The 20,282-nt window shown below is 49.5% G+C and overlaps 1 protein-coding gene across 2 annotated transcripts in view; it reads left to right on the top strand.

The window, feature by feature from the left end:
• The window catches only part of IFT122 (intraflagellar transport 122), a 32,671-nt gene that overhangs the window by 10,624 nt on the left and 1,765 nt on the right, over window positions 1-20,282 (top strand). For both annotated transcript variants that reach the window (XM_075574656.1, XM_075574655.1), the window contains exons 14-26: window positions 1,145-1,342; window positions 2,443-2,583; window positions 3,113-3,166; window positions 5,245-5,406; window positions 6,208-6,374; window positions 10,242-10,413; window positions 11,172-11,274; window positions 12,595-12,735; window positions 13,170-13,267; window positions 13,493-13,593; window positions 13,859-14,024; window positions 15,862-15,973; window positions 19,520-19,648. In XM_075574656.1, coding sequence (XP_075430771.1) covers window positions 1,145-1,342; window positions 2,443-2,583; window positions 3,113-3,166; window positions 5,245-5,406; window positions 6,208-6,374; window positions 10,242-10,413; window positions 11,172-11,274; window positions 12,595-12,735; window positions 13,170-13,267; window positions 13,493-13,593; window positions 13,859-14,024; window positions 15,862-15,973; window positions 19,520-19,648 — 1,744 coding nt within the window. The remainder of the gene's footprint in view (window positions 1-1,144; window positions 1,343-2,442; window positions 2,584-3,112; window positions 3,167-5,244; window positions 5,407-6,207; window positions 6,375-10,241; window positions 10,414-11,171; window positions 11,275-12,594; window positions 12,736-13,169; window positions 13,268-13,492; window positions 13,594-13,858; window positions 14,025-15,861; window positions 15,974-19,519; window positions 19,649-20,282) is intronic.

The following is a 20,282-nucleotide window of genomic DNA, read 5'->3' as shown; positions in this document are numbered from 1 at the left end:
CGCACCTGTCCCCTGTGCATCCCCGCACCTGTCCCCTGAGCATCCCAGGTGCATCTCCGCACCTGTCCCCTGTGCATCCCCGCACCTGTCCCCTGTGCATCTCCATACCTGTCCCCTGAGCATCCCAGGTGCATCTCCGCACCTATCCCCTGTGCATCTCCGCACCTATCCCCTGTGCATCTCCGCACCTATCCCCTGTGCATCTCCGCACCTATCCCCTGTGCATCTCCGCACCTATCCCCTGTGCATCTCCGCACCTATCCCCTGTGCATCCCCGCACCAGTCCCCTGAGCATCCCCGCACCTGTCCCCTGTGCATCTCCGCACCTGTCCCCTGAGCATCCCCGCACCTGTCCCCTGTGCATCTCCGCACCTATCCCCTGTGCATCCCCGCACCTGTCCCCTGAGCATCCCCGCACCTGTCCGCTGAGCATCCCCAGTCCATGTTGTATAAAATTTAGCAAGCTCAGTAACTGTGCTGTTTCTATTGGCTTTTAAGGGCATTTTGCACATGGCCGACAGCAGCGTATAAAGATGCGTTGCGTGTATTGTTTCCCCTCCTGAACGTTTTGAGACGTAAGAGGAGACACCTGTCCAGTTCCGGGTCTCGGGTCTTTCATTTCTGTGACTCAAATTAGTTAGATATGTGATCAATTCCACGGCCTTCCAAATACGTGGTGTGAAAGGTACCAGCTACAAAAAGCGTGGCCTTATAAGTCGGGGTGCCTAGAAAGGTGGGAGGGTGTCTCCTAGGGGAATCTCTCTGGAAATGGGTGAGAGTTGGCCGGTATCCATGAGGCACCTGGAATTAAAGGGACTAGATCAGGGCTGGGCAACTCCAGTTCTTAAGAGCCACCAACAGTCAGGTTTTAAGGCTATCCAGGCTTCAGCACAGGTGGCTCAATCAGTCCTTGCTTCAGCAGAGGTGGCTTAGTCTTTTACTAAGCCACTGATTGAGCCACCTGTGCTGAAGCATGGATATCTTTAAACCTGACCTGTTGGTGGGCCTTGAGAACCGGAGTTCCCCACCCCTGGACTGGATCAAAGTTACCAGAACCTGGTTCCAGCTGGGATGTTCAGAGGCTGGTTCCGTAGTCCCAGCGCTACTCTTTGCCCTCATACACCCTATGTACCGCCTCTCCTAGGAACCCAATGCCAACAGCGTGGCGTGGAACACGCAGTGCGAGGACATGCTCTGCTTTTCGGGAGGGGGATACCTTAACATCAAAGCCAGCAACTTCCCCGTGCACCAGCAGAAGCTGCAGGGCTTTGTGGTGGGATACAACGGATCCAAGATCTTCTGCCTGCATGTGTACTCCATGTCTGCCGTGGACGTGCCACAGGTATTGTAACTGCCTAGCGTGTCTGCCGCCACATGAGACATTGTTTGAAGTCCCATTAACACTATCGCAGGCAGGCGGCCCTCTGCAATACGTTGTGTTATCTATTTGCTTAAAGGAGCAATTCACGAGCTTTTAAAACATATATATATATATATATATATATATATATATATATATATATACTGTATATATATTTTTTTTACATAGGTTTGAAGCAGGAGGTCTCCGGAGCTGAACCCCATTCATTTCAGCTCCTGGGACCCCCTGCTTCCTGAGATACAGACCTCCAAAGGGGGTGCCGGTGTCTCGGCAAAGTTTAAAGCTCCCACATCACATGGGCCAGTGGGAACCACCTTATGACGTCTCTGCTTCCTATTGGTCTTTGAAACTCCGCCATTATGTGAACCCTGCTAGCGGAGCGGCTACCGGCACCCCCTACAGAGGTAAGTATCTCGGGAAGCAGTGGTCCCCGGAGCTGAACCCCATTCATTTCTGCTCCGGGGACCCCTTCTTCAATCCTATGTTAAAAATAAAAAAAACTGCACGCTTAAATTTCCTCTTTAAAGCTATGTTAACTTGTGTTCTGTGCCATCGCTTTGCAAACCATATACAATGTAGTGCTCCCACACATCTCACGTGAATATTTGGCGCAGTGGAGGAATTAAAGTTCTTCGATAAAAGGAATGAGTACATAGGTACATGTGTCTAAAGCGTTGTGAATTAAAGTGGCCACGTTTCAGTCACATTTTGGCATAGTTCAATTTCTAGTGGCGTATTGGTCCTGTAGCAATGTATTATCGTAGGCGGTGATACTTTATACCGACCGGACCACCATGAGAATTTCCCATGGATGAAATTTACAGTGTACAGAGCTTTCAAAACCTCACGGGTTTTTGCGTTGTGCACTAATTTTGTATTTAATGTTGGTCCACTAAAAGGCATCACAGCCTGCAACAAAGCAGTCCTATATTGGCATAGCCATTTTCCTTCCCTCCAGGGTGATTCCCTAAATGTAATTTGTCTAGGTTGCTTGTGTATTACACCCAGTTCTGCTGGGATGCAATGTTGTTTTGCTAAGCTGTGCCTCCTGCATTGTGCAGTCTGCTCCCATGTATCAGTATCTGGAGCGGAAGATGTTCCGAGAAGCTTATCAAATAGCCTGCCTGGGGGTCACTGACATGGACTGGAAGGAGCTAGCCATGGAGGCCTTGGAAGGGCTGGACTTTGAGACGGCCAAGAAGGTGATGACTTTGTTTTCCGCGTGTGGCAGGATGATCGGTCTGACCTGACACGGCTTGTTTGTTTGTCACAGATTTTCCAGGCTGAGGATCTCGGGCATATCCTGCAATTCACAGGTTCATCCTGTCTGAGGCAGGAATGTAAAACCGCTGATGCAAACAAACACCCCTGACACACACACACACACACACACACAGGGAAAGAACTGCTAGTAACACACCGACACAACCATTGGTAAGACGCTGCCACACACAGGGACAACTGCTGGTAACACAGACGCACAACCAGTACTAGCACACAGAGGCAGAACCATTGACAACACACACAGACCCAATGGCTTATAACACACTGAAAACTGCTTGTAACATATTGATACACAGACACAACCACTGATAACGCACGCACAGAGACATAACCGCTGGTAACAGATGTTAAAGGAACATGTAAAATATGTCCTGTAAAAAAGCAAAGCATCCTATTAACGGTAAGAGATCTCATCCGTACTGATCACATATTGATATCATTTTACAGGCATTCATACGTGTGCGGGATCTCCGGTACCTGGAACTGATTAACAGCATAGAGGTAACACGTCTCCGCTTAGCCCGGCCACATTTGTGAGTTAAAAAGTTTAAGCCTGTAAAAATGAGATTTTTACAGACACTCCCGATCACCCGATAACTATGTCTACACAATCACCCAGACACAATATCCAGTATATGGGAAGGTCCCCCCCGTGCCTGCGGGGTGGGGGGCTGCGAGAGGAACAGGTCTTTGTGCAGTTCTTTCCTTCCTGTGCCTGTTGTTGCAAATTCAGCCCAGACTGCGTCTTTTTTATTATCTTTTATACATTTATATTTCCTCTGTCTCAAATTAGTTTTGACCCTTTTTCCCCAACTTGTCTAAAAAATTCATTTTTTTTAGCTGCTATTCAGCATAAATGTTCTTTAACCCCCCTCCTCCCGTCCTGCCAGTATCTGCCCTTAACCCCCGTCCTGCCAGTATCTGCCCTTAACCCCGTCCTGCCAGTATCTGCCCTTAACCCCCATCCTGCCAGTATCTGCCCTTAACCCCCGTCCTGCCAGTAGCTGCCCTTAACCCCCGTCCTGCCAGTATCTGCCCTTAACCCCCGTCCTGCCAGTAGCTGCCCATAACCCCCATCCTGCCAGTATCTGCCCTTAACCCCCGTCCTGCCAGTATCTGCCCTTAACCCCCGTCCTGCCAGTATCTGCCCTTAACCCCCGTCCTGCCGGTAGCTGCCCATAACCCCCGTCCTGCCAGTATCTGCCCTTAACCCCCGTCCTGCCAGTATCTGCCCTTAACCCCTGTCCTGCCAGTAGCTGCCCTTAACCCCTGTCCTGCCAGTAGCTACCCTTAACCCCTGTTCTGCCAGTATCTGCCCTAACCACTGTCCTGCCAGTAGCTACCCTTAACCCCTGTTCTGCCAGTATCTGCCCTAACCACTGTCCTGCCAGTAGCTACCATTAGCCCCTGTTCTGCCAGTATCTGCCCTAACCCCTGTCCTGCCAGTAGCTACCCTTAACCTCTGTTCTGCCAGTATGTGCCCTAACCCCTGTCCTGCCAGTAGCTACCCTTAACCTCTGTTCTGCCAGTATGTGCCCTAACCCCTGTCCTGCCAGTAGCTACCATTAGCCCCTGTTCTGCCAGTATCTGCCCTAACCCCTGTCCTGCCAGTAGCTACCCTTAACCTCTGTTCTGCCAGTATGTGCCCTAACCCCTGTCCTGCCAGTAGCTACCCTTAACCCCTGTTCTGCCAGTATCTGCCCTAACCACTGTCCTGCCAGTAGCTACCATTAGCCCCTGTTCTGCCAGTATCTGCCCTAACCCCTGTCCTGCCAGTAGCTACCCTTAGCCCCTGTTCTGCCAGTATCTGCCCTAACCCCTGTCCTGCCAGTAGCTACCCTTAACCTCTGTTCTGCCAGTATGTGCCCTAACCCCTGTCCTGCCAGTAGCTGGCCTAACTTTGTCCTGCAAGCATTTGTAAATCCCTCTTGTAGCGCAGGTCTGAACCCTGACGTAACCTCAAACACACCAGCCATAAACAGGGACAACTATCAATCAGTCATTGAATACACCTCTGCGTGCAGCGCTGATCTGTCATGCCTACACATTGGGACACGTTTAGGAAGTCGGGGCTCCCCGTAGCTGTAAGATTTACAGCGCATCGCCCCTCCTGCCATTCAGTGTCGCTCTCAGAATTCGCACTCATTGAGTGTTTGATTAAGTCCAGTCTGGCACATTTCAGCACCCTGCCCGTTCGGCGCCTGATTCACAATGCTCCTTTCACTCAAGTTTCCTGCTGGGCCAAAGTGTGAGAATGAGACTCAATCCTACAATCCAGTATTAGAAGCACCTGTTTCCAAACATTCTGCCCCCACCTCAGAACATTGTACAAAGGGGCTAGGATTTGTACTGTTAACCCATTCCTGTACAAAAGGGGTCTGCAGATCATTGCTATATGATGCGTTTTAGGCCTCTGACTGTTTCGGTGGTCCTCAGTTAGTCATTAGATTGATATTAGTGACTGTTTGCTTGATGTAGCAGTTGATATGAACTCTCTGCGTAGTGTGTGACTGCACATACGTAGGCTCTAACACTTCCATCTTCCGCTCGCCTCTCTTGCGCCCGATTTTCCCCTACAGGAGCGGAAGAAGCGAGGCGATGCCAATGATCACCTGTTCCTGGCGGATGTGCATGCGTACCAGGGCAAGTTCCACGACGCAGCCAAACTCTACAAGAAGGGCAGCCATGAGAGCCGGGCGCTGGACATGTACACAGACCTGCGCATGTTTGACTATGCCAAGGTACTGCCATAGACCCTAGAACAGCCATATAACCGCACTGAATGTCATCTCTATCCCATACCTGTTCCCTGTTACAGTTCCCTTGTCCCAGGAACTGTCATGCCCTGTCTCTGTCCCTGATTCTTCTGTTCCTTTCCTCTGACATTGTCCTGCCACATTTGCCTCTGCTCACAGAACTCCTAATACACTTTTATGCATCTCAGCCCTAATTTCTCGCTACGCACCATCCCGACTCTTGTGTTCTGCTGAAGGATGTTTTCTCTCTACCCCTTTTGTGTCTAAAGCCCTCTCCCGCCTTAAACCGTTCTCACTGACTGCCTCACACCTCTGGAATGTCCTTCCCCTCAATATCCAACTAGCACGTTCTTTCTACACCTTTAAGACCCACCTTAAAACCCACCTCCTTATCGAAGCATATGAGTAGCTCCTTGGCTGATACTTTACACCTCAAACATCGACCATGACCCCCTGAAGACGCACTTACTAGAACACCTTCCTACTGTCTCTGTACGTTCTTCCTACTTAACAATTAGATTGTGAGCTCTTCAGGACAGGGACTCCTTTTCCTAAGTGTCACTTTTATGTCTAAAGCACTTCTTCCCTTTATGTGTTATTTGTTATTTATATGATTTGTCACATGTATTACTGCTGTAAAGCGCTATGTACATGAATGGCGCTATATAAATAAAGAAATACATACAGTACATATAATTTTTTTTTTAAATGTGCATTCATCTGCTAAGAATCCTTCCCCAGGGATGGGAACAGGTCGAGCTGACTTCACCTTCTCTGCTTCCTCAGGATTTCCTGGGATCCGGAGACCCGAAGGACACCAAGATTCTGATCACCAAGCAGGCGGACTGGGCTCGAAACATTCGGGAGCCGAGAGCAGCGGCCGAAATGTACCTGTCAGCTGGAGAGCACATGAAGGCCATCGAATTGAGCGGGGACCATGGCTGGATTGAGATGTAAGTGTCACTTCCAGCATGCCAACCACTGAAATCATTAGTAAAACAAAGAGGCCCGCAGCATCATAACACTACCACTGGCAGAGAACGGGGTTAACACCAGGCAACAGTTCTAGATTGTTATTGGCACCACATGGCAGACCCGGCAGGGATAACGTCATGCCTGTTATGTCAGGGACCCCAGGGCTGAGCCCAGACCCTCCCCACCTGTGAGGGAGCAGAGTGAGGCTGGACATGGTGCTGACAGGAACACCTGCTGACTGGGTACGGGGGTCGGACCTCGTTTTACTAAGGCCCATAAACGACTTTCAGGTGCTCGTGATTTCCGGCCTTTTTAATTAGCTCACCAGACGAGGTGTGTGCAGGCACCGGGGCTCCGAATGCTTCACAACAAGGATGCCTTATTATTTTTTGTTGCCATTATATTGTTTCGGAAGGAACAAATAGGACAATGTCCAGCTGCTGCGGACGCTCACTAGTTATCTTTAGCCTTTTGTGTGGTTCGCCTCATACCTGGGGAATAATTACACGCACGGCAGCAGCCGGGGAAGAGCTGGGTCATGGTTTCCTGCTGCTCATCTTTTCCCAGTTCCTATGGTATATTTATACCGAGATGTTACAAGTTATTTCCCACTGTACTAGGAATTCAAAATGGCACGTGGTTAGTCGCTTGCAGAGAGACCTGCCGAGGGTAGATCCTTTCTTTTTGTACCGCTTCTGGTTCTGTACCAAGTTCCTGCAGGCGTTTCCAAAGTTTTGTATGTATATTCAGTAAATTCCTGCTGTGTAATGAGTTGCCCTATGAAAAGAACACTAATTACTATATATTACAGGACTGGCTAACTCCAGTCTTCAATGACCACCAACAGGTCAGGTTTTCAGGATATCCCTGCTTCAGCACAGGTGGCTCAGTCAAAGACTGAGCCACTGATTGAGCCATCTGTGCTGAAGCAAGGACTGATTTGAGCCACCTGTGCTAAGCATGGGTATCCTTAAAACCTGACCTGTTTGGGGCCCTTGGGTTCTGGAGTTGGCCAGTCCTGATCTAATAGAACATAATGTAATGGTTGAGTGTGTGTTGTTGGATGGCTGAGTGCTTCGACATTATTGCATCTCCCAGTATATATTTTCTGAACACGGGTAGATCTTTATAAGCTGCTTCCAGATAACTTCCCTACCAACCTCATAGGACTCCATCCAAAATCGTAGAATTCTCTCTTTTATTGCGGGGTATGACAGATTTGTACTGCTTTTGTTTTTTTCTGCACATAAAAATGTCCTGATAGATTTATTGGTGAATTTAGAGGAGAGAGGGAGGGAGGGGAGAGGGAGGGAGGGGGAGGGGAGAGGGAGGGGAGAGGGAGGGAGGGGAGAGGGAGGGAGGGGAGAGGGAGGGAGGGGAGAGGAAGAGGAGAGAGAGGAAGAGGAGAGAGAGAGGAGGAGGAGAGAGAGAGGAAGAGGAGAGAGAGAGAGAGGAAGAGGAGAGAGGGAAAGGGGGAGAGGGGAGGGAAGGAGGAGAGAGAAGGGGAAGAGAAGGGGGAGGGAGGAGAGAGAAGGGGAAGAGAAGGGGGAGGGAGGGAGGAGAGAGAAGGGGAAGAGAAGGGGGAGGGAGGAGAGAGAAGGGGAAGAGGAGGGAGGGGGGAGGAGAGAGGGAGGGATTCAGACAGCTTCTGGTCACGTTGCATGACGCAGCTGGCTCATGTGACGTGACGCAGTGTTGACGGGTCACTGGAGAGGGGGGGCTCGAGCGCTGGGACCGGCACACATGGGGGCCGCAGCAAAAAAACTTTGCGCACCCCTTCAGTAGGTGACACTTCTGTGACCGCTTTCATGTGATCCCTCAAAATCCTTGGTTTTGTGTCTTTTGACTTCTCCATTCATCAGTGAAATGTATCTGTTTCAGTGATTAAAAACAAAGACCTTGCATACTTTGCATGTTGTATTGTAACAATGCTAGCATTCAAGAATGGGTATTGTAGTGCTCAAATAATCAAGTGTGGCTTAAAGATTCATTAATACATCCAATAACTGTCCAGATAGTAGTGTGGCGTTCAAATCCAATAATCCGAGCTGAGATAGAATGAAAGGTGTGTGTGTGCCTAGTGGTATCCACTTGATAACCACAAATAATAACACCCAAATGTACACCCAGTCCTTAATCGATATGAACAGAGCAATGTCCAGTGTAAACAGAAAAAATGACATGGCACTATGACCCATTACCTGTTGCTGTACAGGAACACCCACTACATCCACGGCGTGTAGACTGTCATATGTAGAGATCCAAAGTTGAGTGCGTGAAACAGCGCACAGCCAAACGACTTTCAATGTAGAGAAAGGAATAAAAAATCCATGGCAAACTCCGGTAATAAACAGATCAGTCATTTAATAGCAAGCTTCCTAAAACAAGGACTACATGAACGCACCTACGCGTTTCATGTCGAAGCACTTTGTCAATTACGGAGTTTGCCATGGATTTTTTATTCCTTTCTCTACACTGAAAGCCGTTTGGCTGTGCGCTGTTTCACGCACTCAGCTTTGTAACACTGCTAGCAGCCTGCACAGCTGCATCTATCCGATCATTGAGTTCTCATGTGATTTTTAATATGAGGAAGGAGGGAAAATCACTTGCTATGGAAACAGATGTGCGGTCCGTTCTATTCTGAGATGTATGAATGGGATTTTGTGGGCCGTTATTCAGTTATATAAAGAAGCAAATTAAACACGCGGATTTGAAGCAGGTGGTCTCCAGAGCTAAACCCCATTAATTTCAGCTCCGGGGGACCCCGTGCTTCCCGAGATATCGTACCTCCGTAGGGGGTGCCGCTAGCCTCTCCACTCGGTTAGCAGGGTGCACGTAATGGCCGCTTTTCAAAGCTCCCACACCCTGCTGGCCAATAGGAAGCCGTGATGTCATCCGGTGCGGCTTCCTATTGGCCCGCGTGATGTGGGGGCTTGGATACCGGCTACCCCTTTGGAGGTCTGTATCTCGGGAACAAGGTGGTCCCTGGAGCTTAAATTAACAGATTCAGCTACGGAGAACCCCTGCTTCAATCCTGCATTAAATACAAATCTTATTATATATTAGTGAAAGCACTGTATGCCTGTCTGCATCTTCCTGTGTCCCTAGGGGAAATCTCATTGGTCCCTTGGGCCGCCCGCCCCCCGCACCTCTCATTGGCCTGAGGCGGAGTGACGACACACACACACACACACACACACACACACACACACACACACACACACACACACACACACACCCTCCAAGTCATCGTGACCCGCGCGCACCTCCTGTGTGTGTGTGTGTGTGTGTGTGTGTGTGTGTGTGTGTGTGTGTGTGTGTGTGTGTGACAGTCTGTGGTGGGGGCCGGGGGGTGATGTGGTGGGGGCCGGGGGGTGATGTGGTGGGGCCGGGGGTGATGCAGGGGGGGGGGGAAGTAATGTGAGGTGCAAGGGGGGGGGAGAGTCATGTGAGGTGCAAGGGGCGGAGAGTGATGTGATGTGCAAGGCGGGGGACACTGATGTGGGGGCCAGGAAGGGTGGAGAGTGATGTGGGGTGCAGGGAGGGGAGACCGCAGATGTGAAGGAGGGGGGGGACGGAGCTGTGAAGAGGGGGGGGGGGGTGGAGTTGTGAAGGGGAACGGAGTTGTGAACGTGGGGGCCAGCCAGCTGTGAAGGGGGGTAAATCACGGGCAACGCCGGGTCTCTCAGCTAGTAATAAATAAAATCCATGAATTGCTCCTTTTTTATTAGAGTTTTTTTAGTTTATTTTACCATCAGAAAATTTGCCACCAATAAGAGACCTTTTATCCAATGGTAACCCAAGTGCTTCCGTGCTGAATGACCGCCGCATCCTTCACATTGCAGGCTGATCGATATTGCGAGGAAGCTTGACAAGGCGGAGAGGGAGCCTCTGTCCAAGTGCGCTCACTACTTCAAGAAGCTGCAGCACCACGGGTACGCAGCGGAGACCTACATGAAGATCGGAGACCTCAGAGCCCTGGCCCAGCTGCACGTGGAAACCCAGCACTGGGAGGAGGTGAGCGGCTCTGCAGAGAGGTGCGAGGGCTTCGTCATTATGATGCAGCTATAATCATCCTAACCTCCCAAGGGGTGGGCAACTCCAGTCCTCAAAGGCCACCAGCTGGTCAGGTTTTAAGGATATCCATGCTCCAGCACAGGTGGCTCAATCGGCGGAGCCACTGATTGAGCCATCAGTGCTGAAGCAAGGACTTATTGAGCCACCTGTGCTGAAGCATGGAAACCTGACATGTTGGTGGCCCCTGAGGACTGGAGTTTGCTCACCCCTGTCCTAACCCCATGCCATCCCACACGTGAGTCCAGTCCTGGCTCTGTATCCTAAGGAAACAGGACTATGGGTTATCCACCGCAGTTTCCCAGCTGAAAAACCCCAGATACTGTACATATCCCACTGATTTCTAATGTTTGCATCCAGCAGACTTTGAGAAACCATTCCCTTTCAACTTTTCATGGCCAGGGGTTAAGTTAGATACCTGTTATATCTAAGAATATAGCGTATTATTAAACATATTAGTATAATATTGTACTATTATCTACTTTGTATTTGGATTACGTACACATATTTCCGTGAAGCCGGACTCGTGGCTGCCACTAGTAACACGGATAGCATTATTTTGGTTCCTACATGCACCCTCTGCCCGAGCTCTTAACGTTGTGTGTGACCACAACCAATAGCAATGAGGTCATTTCATTGCCTTTTGTACATGAAAGGACATATAACCCATATAGCTGCTCAGTGGTGTTCTCCCTGTTCAGGCCTTTGCCATGGTAGAGAAGCACGCAGAGTTTAAAGACGAGGTGTACGTTCCATACGCTCAGTGGCTGGCAGAGCATGACCGGTTTGAAGAGGCACAGAAAGGTGAGTGCAGTGTCCTGTCTCACCTGATGTGTTCCCCACGGATAGCTCTGTGTATACGTGACCTCACAGTACAGTTACGTGAAAGAAAGGATTGAAATCGGCACCTTTAACCCACCTGGTAGCAGACAAACGTATTGTTGTGTTTGTGCTGGCACAGCCGGACTGCTTTGTGGTAGTGTGAGGAAAAAAGAGAGATCCAGCGCTACACGGATTTCAAGATAATGAATTTATTGTGCCATTTCATTATCTTGAAATCCGTGTAGCGCTGGATCTCTCTTTTTTCCTCAGTGTACTTTGGAAATTCCTGGCAGGTACTTCCTTGAACCAGCAGCACCGGTAAACTGTATGTATTTGTTTATATATTGTGGTGTGCAGCCTTAACCCCCCTTTACATTGTGGTAGTGTGACACAGAAACGGGAAAGGAAACATATTAGGGACATATCAAATAAATAAACATGGGAAGGACGTTGATCCAGGGAGAAATCTGATTGCCAATATTTGAGTCCGGAAGGAATTTATTTTCCCCTTAGGAGACATCATTAGATGATATGTCACTGGGGTTTTTGTTAGCCTTCCTCTGGAACAATATACAGGTGGCCCTCGGTATCTGACAGTCCGTTTTCCGTCGAGCGGCTTACCCGACGCCGCATAATGCAGTCTACTGGCCGCATTATCCAGCGTCAGAAACCGCGTATCGACACTCGCCGCCGCGGCCTGACATGGATCCGCAATCCAACAGTTCGTTATCCAACGGCGGCTTGCGGGCCGGATTCCAGCGGATACGCGAGGACCGCCTGTACTGTAAGTACAAATATAGGATAAATTATCTGTCGTCTAAATTTAGCATAGGATGAACTTGATGGACGTACTGTAAGTCTTTTTTCAACCTCATCTACTATGCAACTATGTAACTTTACAAGAGGAATTAATTTTCAGTCCTTAAATAAAAGCGACACATTGTATTATATTATGTTTTAGTTGTGTTTTTGTATAGATCACTGCTTTAACTTCTGCAGCACATCATTAACAACAGACTGCTGTGTGTTTAACTGGCATGTTACTAGCATGTAACCAGCATGGGGAATGTTTTTTTGCATGCGTGGCTTCCCAAGTTCTCTATCATTGTTGTAAATTATCTTTCCTGGCTGCAAAATGCTATTCACACATGCAGAAGTGATCTCTGCTGTCGACAAGCTCATGTCGGGTCAAAATAAATATCCCCTGTAATAAAATGAGTGTCCTCAGGTCGATGTACGAACCCGCTCCGTGTCCGTAGCTTTCTCTGACGCTGCCCTCTCATGCTCCCTGTCTCGTGGCAGCGTTTCACAAAGCCGGCCGGCAGGATGAGGCCGTGAAGGTGCTGGAGCAACTCACCCACAACGCCGTGGTGGAGAGCAGGTTTAACGATGCCGCCTACTATTACTGGATGCTGTCCATGCAGTGCCTCGATATCGCGCAAGGTGAGCGAGGGAGGTGGGCAAACGTCACTGTCTGTTTGAGACATTCAATAAGCAGGTGACGATTTGGGATGGTGACTTCATTTGTCCCCATAGACCAGGGCTAGCCAACTCCAGTCCTCAAGGACCACCAACAGGTCAGGGTTCAGGATATCCCTGCTTCAGCACAGGTGGCTCAATCAGTGGCTCAGTCGAAGTTCAGCTGTGGTCGTTTTATAAATAAAAAAAATAATATATATATATATATTATATACATACACACACACGCACACACACGCACACACACACACTTTGTTTTTACTTTGCTTGATGCGACAGTTTTTAGTAGAACAGATTAGGAAATGAGAACATGTGACCTCCTTTGCTGGTTACAGCAAAGTGTTTCACGTAATGCGCTAATGACACCATCTCTCCCCGCCCCCCCCCCCTTCCTGCAGGTAATGAACAGAAGAAGGATGCCATGTTACAGACCTTTCACCACTTCCAGCATCTGGCAGAACTTTATCACGTGTACCACTCCATCCAAAGATACACAGTTGAGTCACTTATTACGGTATAGAAAGCAGAGAGACACAGGATAGTGGAACTGTCAGCGAACAGATAGCCGGCTCGTTATGATCTTACGTTATAATCATCCGCAACCAATAGCAGGGCTCCTGATATCACAATACGCTCGGCTTTATTAGGCCTTTTGCTGCTATTAACCCCTTACCCCAACTACTGCAGCGTCTTCTAGATTGTTTTGTTTCTGTAATTTCAGGATGAACCGTTCAGCTCTCACCTGCCAGAAACGTTGTTCAACATCTCTAGATTTCTTCTTCACAGTCTGACCAAGAAAAGCCCTCTGGGGATCTCCAAAGTGTATCTTTTTCCTGCACTCTTTGGTATTGGAAGCAGAGGCGCAACTACAGAGTGAAATTAGGAGGGCGGGGTAACGTGTGGGAGAGTGAATACAGCGTTAGATATGTGCCAGTGTACGCTACTGACTGCCGTGGCATTCAATAGGTTAAAAATCCTGCTGTTTATGTGTGACACAGGTAGGGGTCTCACTCTGCCTCATGATTTTGGGTCACAAGCCCTGTGTGCCCCTGGCAGCGCTGGTACCTCCCTTAACAGTTGCCGCCAGGAACACGCTGTACACACTGGCGAAGCAGAGCAAGGCCCTGGGAGCGTACAAACTCGCCCGCCATGTGTACGAGAGGCTGCAGGGCCTGCGGATCCCGAGCCGGTTCCAGGAGTCGAGTGAGCTGGGCGCCATCACCATCCGATCCAAACCCTTCCACGACAGCGAGGCAAGTTCACACCTCCCACGTGCCCGGGTGGAAGGCTGGGTTTGTTCTTCCGTTTTGAATCCAGCTCAGCATGTCTTCTCTTCGCAGTAACAGTCATAGAACGCAGGGCCTTGCCAGTTATGCAATTGGCACAATTAGTGTGCTGCCTTCCCCTGCTGCTCTCCAGCACATTTGTAACCCTGCTTGGTATTCAGGAGCTGCAGTGCATCAAAGGAAAGAAGGGGCACAGCAGCGCCAATGTAATCATCTTTCCCGGTATCTGTTACTAAAGTAAAAGTAGCAGTAGATGGTTGGAAGTGTGCCGTCATACTCAGTAGTGTTTAATGCAGGGGTTCTCAACTCCAGTCCTCAAGACCCCCCCCCCCCCCTCCCTCAACAGGTCAGGTTTTCAGGATATCCCTGCTTCAGCACAGGTGACTCAAATAGTCATTGAGCCACCTGTGCTAAAGCAGGGATATCCTGAAAACCTGACCTGTTGGGGGGGGGGGGGGGGGGTCTTGAGGACCCCTGGAGTTGAGCACCTCCTGTTTAATGGTCAGAGAAACCTTTTCACCACTGCAATGACCAGCAGAATAAGTCGGCGGCAGCATGGCGTACTTACAGTAAATACTTTGTGAACATGCTGTGCAGGCCTCCAGCAGTGAAAGCGTTAAGCCCCCTGCAGTACACATCTGTTCCCATTCAGCGTTCCCGCCTGCCAGAAACGCGCACACACGCGATTTTCTCAGGTCATATAAAACGCGGCGATATTGGCAGAGCAGCGAGCAGCTTGTAGTAAAGTTACTTTCAAAGCAAGAAGCCCGGCGCCCCTTTCTTGTTACAAGCTGCAGACGTGTTCGATGTATCCTGTGATCGTCGTTGTGTGTGTGTGTTTAATAACGTGCTGCGGGACGTACACCAGTCACTAAAGCAGCAGCTGCCAATGAAATACATCCACTCCGATGTTTCAGGCTGCGTAGGGGGTCCAGGAGGAGACGATACGCTGTAACTGCTTCTCCAGGCCCAGAATGACAGCGACACATAGTGCTGCAAACGTCTGAACAGTGAAGGAATCGACTCTAAAATCTACTGATTTTAAGCTGATTTCATGGAAGAAAATCACTTTAGGAGTTTGGTTACTATCGGATGTTGCCCCCTCTAGTCCTGCAGATGTGACGGTGGGCAGGACCTGTTACTCGGGGCTGTTTTTAGTCCCGTAGCAGGGCGTCCCATGATGGTAAGAACATTCACGCTACACTCGGAAGCAGGAGGTGGAAAGCGATGAATGAACGGCGACCGTGCGCAGCGTGAAACCAACAACAGGCTTATTGGGAACAAGGAATGTAATACAATCGTGTACAATATAAGGAGATCTGATCCGATGCGCCAGACCTAAAACCACATGAGCGGGAGAAGGCGAGGCCAGCGGAGAGCACGGACCGATGGTGTGAGACCTACAGCGACAGAATGAGGAAATAAAAACATGTCGGACGTCCGTGTTCCGGGGAAAGGATTCGTGTTTTCTGTGCTACTGAAGAGTTATCCTGCTTCACGTGTGTGTGTGTGTGTGTGTCACCTTCTCTACCCCTGTACACCTCACACATCGACCTTTAACCCTTGCAGACGCACTTACCAGAACACCCGCCTACTGTCTCTGTTCGTTCTTACCACTTAAATTGTAAGCTCTTCGGGGCAGGGACTCCTAATGTTACTTATGTCTGAAGCGCTTATTCCCATGATGTGTTATATTATGATGTCACGTGTATTACTGTAGTGAAACGCTATGTACCTGGATGGCGCTATATAGATAAAGATATACATACATCACCCCTCTTTCCCCTTCCCCCCCACCTTGCAGGAGCTGGTCCCCATGTGTTACAGATGTTCCACTAACAACCCATTCCTAAACAACCTGGGGAACGTGTGCATCAACTGCAGGCAGCCCTTTGTCTTCTCGGCCTCCTCCTACGGTGAGTGGAGCGCGTGGACACCCAGTTTTGGGAGCACTGGGGTCTCATTCTCCTCCGCAGCGGGGTTTCCTTTTCATTGTTTTGGTTCAGGAGATCAGTTAACGCTTGGTTCTCATTGTCAGCGCTTTGCTGCTGTGGGTGCAAAGCGGGAATGTCCTAAATGACTAGCACTGGGGGTTAAACAGAGTTATGGGAATAAGACAAAACCTCGTCACCATCATAATACTATAGCAGCAAACCTGTAAGAGAAGGAGATTTCACGCCTCCATTTAATTATTGCTGGAGAGAAGTGCAGCAGAGGAAGAACTGACAATATGAAGTGTTTGCTATAGCAAGGACATTTCCCCCTGGGAATATATCAGGCCGCAGTACTGAGGGAGGTAAACGTGTGCCCCACGTCTCCGGTGTGTCTCTGCTCTCTGTCTCTGCGCGCAGTAATTGTTGTCACAGTGGCTGTCCTTTCTCTGTCCCCGTCTCTGCACCCTGTGCCCCTCTCATGCTGCATGTGGAGCCTGGGAGACGGAATGTGAAAGTCTCCCTGAGATTCAGAGAATGTGGGACCCTTGTGTGTGAGAGGAGCCACAGACTGGCGAGATCATACAAGGTTCTGTGGGAGCAGTAATTACAGCACATCAGGAAATGGCTAAAGCTCTGCTAATCTGCACATAAGAGGGATCAGTGTCCTGTTAGGAAATAGATGTAAGCGTGTTGTTGAAGGGTATCATTATTTAAGCTGGGGATATTACGCAGTCTCTCTGTGTGCAGATATTTGTCCCTTTTGAGTCTCAAGTTTCCTCTCTTTAAAGCCCGAGAGACACATAAGCAGACTGCCCTTAAGAAAATTCACTGGCCTGATTTAGTTTATATTTCGGTGTAGAAATGGTCTTATACACATTACAGGCAGGAAAACAACGTGTTATCAACCGCTCGTAGGTCTAATAAGTGCAGTTTTAAATAATTTGTGTTCAATGAGTAACTAATTAGTGAATGGGTTAAACCCCTAATTAGCATAAAAGTGAACTACAAGTGTAGTGAAAAGAACTCACCCACAGGTGTGTATACGTATGACCCAATAGTGCAGACTAATACGTTTTATCAATATAAACAAGTAAAAAGCACACAGGGCAGCAGGTAGCCACACAGGGCAGCAGGTAGCCACACAGGGCAGCAGGATCGTCCGGCGCGCTCAGCTTCTCTGCACTGTGTACTCCGCGTGTCTCTGTTTTGATCAGCGGTGAGGACAGCAGCGCAGGATCGACATCCTCTCTCAGCTCACACAGCGCTGCTGTCATCACCGCTGATCAAAACAGAGACACGCTATTATTAGTCTGGGTCCTCTACCTCTTAGTTTATAAAGGTTCTTCATATACAAGATCAACCAGAGTCTATCACCATACATCATTGCCACTGATTTGGGACATGCTAAAAATAATGGGGAATATGTGAGTATATCCCCGGTGGATTTACAGACCACAGCTCACTATATTACAGACCACAACTTGCCGTATTACAGACTTATTGCACTTTTGTATTTTCCTATTTTGACCTGCGCTCCCCATGACCTGGAAACCTGCACATTACAGGCGGCAATAAAATAGCACTATTATCCCCCAAAACGTAAACTTTCAGCAGATATAAGAAGATTAAGATTTAAATAAATATTTTACCAGATATCTCCTATAAAAGATAACGAGAAGTATAAAACAGAAAAGTGAGTGTTCCTGTGGAGGGAATAAAAAGGTTTGCAGACCCGAATCACACACCTGTGAAATCCCAGTGCAGAATTACCAGGCAGCGCACATGTCTGCGCGCTGCCTGAAATACATGCCCATCCTTGGTGATCTCAGCAGCACTGAAATCCACCTGTTGCTAGGAGACAGATTAGCTATTACTTTCAAAAGCTGATTTTGGGTTTACCCAGCAGGACGTTAGGACATTAACAGGGTAATTTCAAGGTTTCGCTGCCCCCCTTTTTTTTATCCTGACTTTTTATAGTAAAAACAGACGGCAGGAGTTGGTTTCATATCACAGGAATTCTCCCATCCCCCCCTTTTTTATGATAGTTGAGCTTGATCCGTCTGTAACAGCTCCCAGGTTTATGCAGCGTTAGAATCCCACATACAGGAATTCTGCTGTATCAAGAAAAACTGAAATAAAGAATTTGACTTCTTGTACATAACTTTTCTGGTCCTGCTCTGCCCACCTCACCTTGTGTCTCTCGCACTTGTCCTGCTCTGCCCACCTCACCTTGTGTCTCTCGCACTTGTCCTGCTCTGCCCACCTCACCTCGTGTCTCTCCCTCCTTGTCCTGCTCTGCCCACCTCACCTCGTGTCTCTCCCTCCTTGTCCTGCTCTGCCCACCTCACCTTGTGTCTTTCCCTCCTTGTCCTGCTCTGCCCACCTCACCTTGTGTCTCTCTCTCTTGTCCTGCTCTGCCCACCTCACCTTGTGTCTCTCCCTCCTTGTCCTGCTCTGCCCACCTCACCTTGTGTCTCTCTCTCTTGTCCTGCTCTGCCCACCTCACCTTGTGTCTCTCCCTCCTTGTCCTGCTCTGCCCACCTCACCTTGTGTCTCTCTCTCTTGTCCTGCTCTGCCCACCTCACCTTGTGTCTCTCGCACTTGTCCTGCTCTGCCCACCTCACCTTATGTCTCTCCCTTTTGTCCTGCTCTGCCCACCTCACCTTGTGTCTCTCCCTCCTTGTCCTGCTCTGCCCACCTCACCTTGTGTCCCTTCCTCTTGTCCTGCTCTGCCCACCTCGCCTTGTGTCTCCCTTTTATCCTGCTCTGCCCACCTCACCTTGTGTCTCTCCCTCCTTGTCCTGCTCTGCCCACCTCACCTTGTGTCTCTCCCTCCTTGTCCTGCTCTGCCCACCTCACCTTGTGTCTCTCCCTCTTGTCCTGCTCTGCCCACCTCACATTGTGTCTCTTCCTCTTGTCCTGTTCTGCCCACCTCACATTGTGTCTCTCCCTCTTGTCCTGTTCTGCCCACCTCACATTGTGTCTCTCCCTCTTGTCCTGTTCTGCCCACCTCACATTGTGTCTCTCCCTCTTGTCCTGTTCTGCCCACCTCACCATTTGTCTCTCCCTCTTGTCCAGCTCTGCCCACCTCACCATGTGTCTCTCCCTCCTTGTCCTACTCTGCCCACCTCACCTTGTGTCCCTTCCTCTTGTCCTGCTCTGCCCACCTCGCCTTGTGTCTCCCTCTTGTCCTGCTCTGCCCACCTCACCTTGTGTCTCTCCCTCCTTGTCCTGCTCTGCCCACCTCACCTTGGGTCCCTACCCTCCCGTTGCTCTTGTCCTGCTCTGCCCACCTCACCTTGTGTCTCTCCCTCTTATCCTGCTCTGCCCACCTCACCTTGTGTCTCTCCCTCTTGTCCTGCTATGCCCACCTCACCTTGTGTCTCCCTCTTGTCCTGCTCTGCCCACCTCACCTTCTGTCTCTCCCTCCTTGTCCTGCTCTGCCCACCTCACCTTGGGTCCCTCCCCTCCCGTTGCTCTTGTCCTGCTCTGCCCACCTCACCTTCTCTCACTCTCCTCCCATTGCAGAGGTGCTGCCGCTGGTGGAGTTTTACCTGGAAACTGGTATCTCCGATGAAGAGGCTGTGTCACTGATAGACCTGGAAGCCCCAAGAAGTAACGTAAAGAAAGACAAATGGCAGGAAATGTCCACTTCTGGTATCCTTACTGCAGGGGAGAGAGAGAGAAAAATGACAACCAGGGAGGGGGCTATTACTGGAGCATGACAGCCAAGGGAACCCCCCAGTAAAATTTAGATCAGGAGTGGCCAACTCCAGTCCTCAAGCGCCACCAACAGGTCAGGTTTTCAGGATATCCCTGCTTCAGCACAGGTGGTTCAGTCAAAGACTCAGCCTCTGATTAAGCCACCGATGCTAAAGCTGGGATATCCTTAAAACCTGACCTGTTGGTGGCCCTTGAGGACTGGAGTTGCGCACCCCTGATTTAGATCGAGTTGTAAAGGGTTTTTAGTACTTTCCCCAGACTCCTCTGTAATTAGGCGCTGGGGCTGTGTGTACATCGTGTGGTCAGTCACTGACTTGACCTCACAGTGACCCAGCTCATTAGTACCTTAAATCTTTCCATGACTGGAGGTAGCTGATAAAGATACTGAAAACACCTCTGTTTGTTCCCTATATATATTGGACAATACTATATATACTTGTGGCTGTAGGGAGGGTTAGGTACTTATTCACTGGGAATAAGGTTACTAGGAAACAAAATCTTCCAGCCTTCTGCACCCCCGGTCATGCACGTTCACTGATGTCTGCGGTCCCTATGCAAGCAGTTGGTC

This window comes from Ascaphus truei, chromosome 17 (genome assembly GCF_040206685.1).
Source record: "Ascaphus truei isolate aAscTru1 chromosome 17, aAscTru1.hap1, whole genome shotgun sequence".
In the NCBI taxonomy this organism is placed as follows: Eukaryota; Metazoa; Chordata; class Amphibia; order Anura; family Ascaphidae; genus Ascaphus; species Ascaphus truei.
The sequence above is the reverse complement of the archived record's forward strand: the minus strand, read 5'-3'. Positions and strand labels throughout refer to the sequence as shown.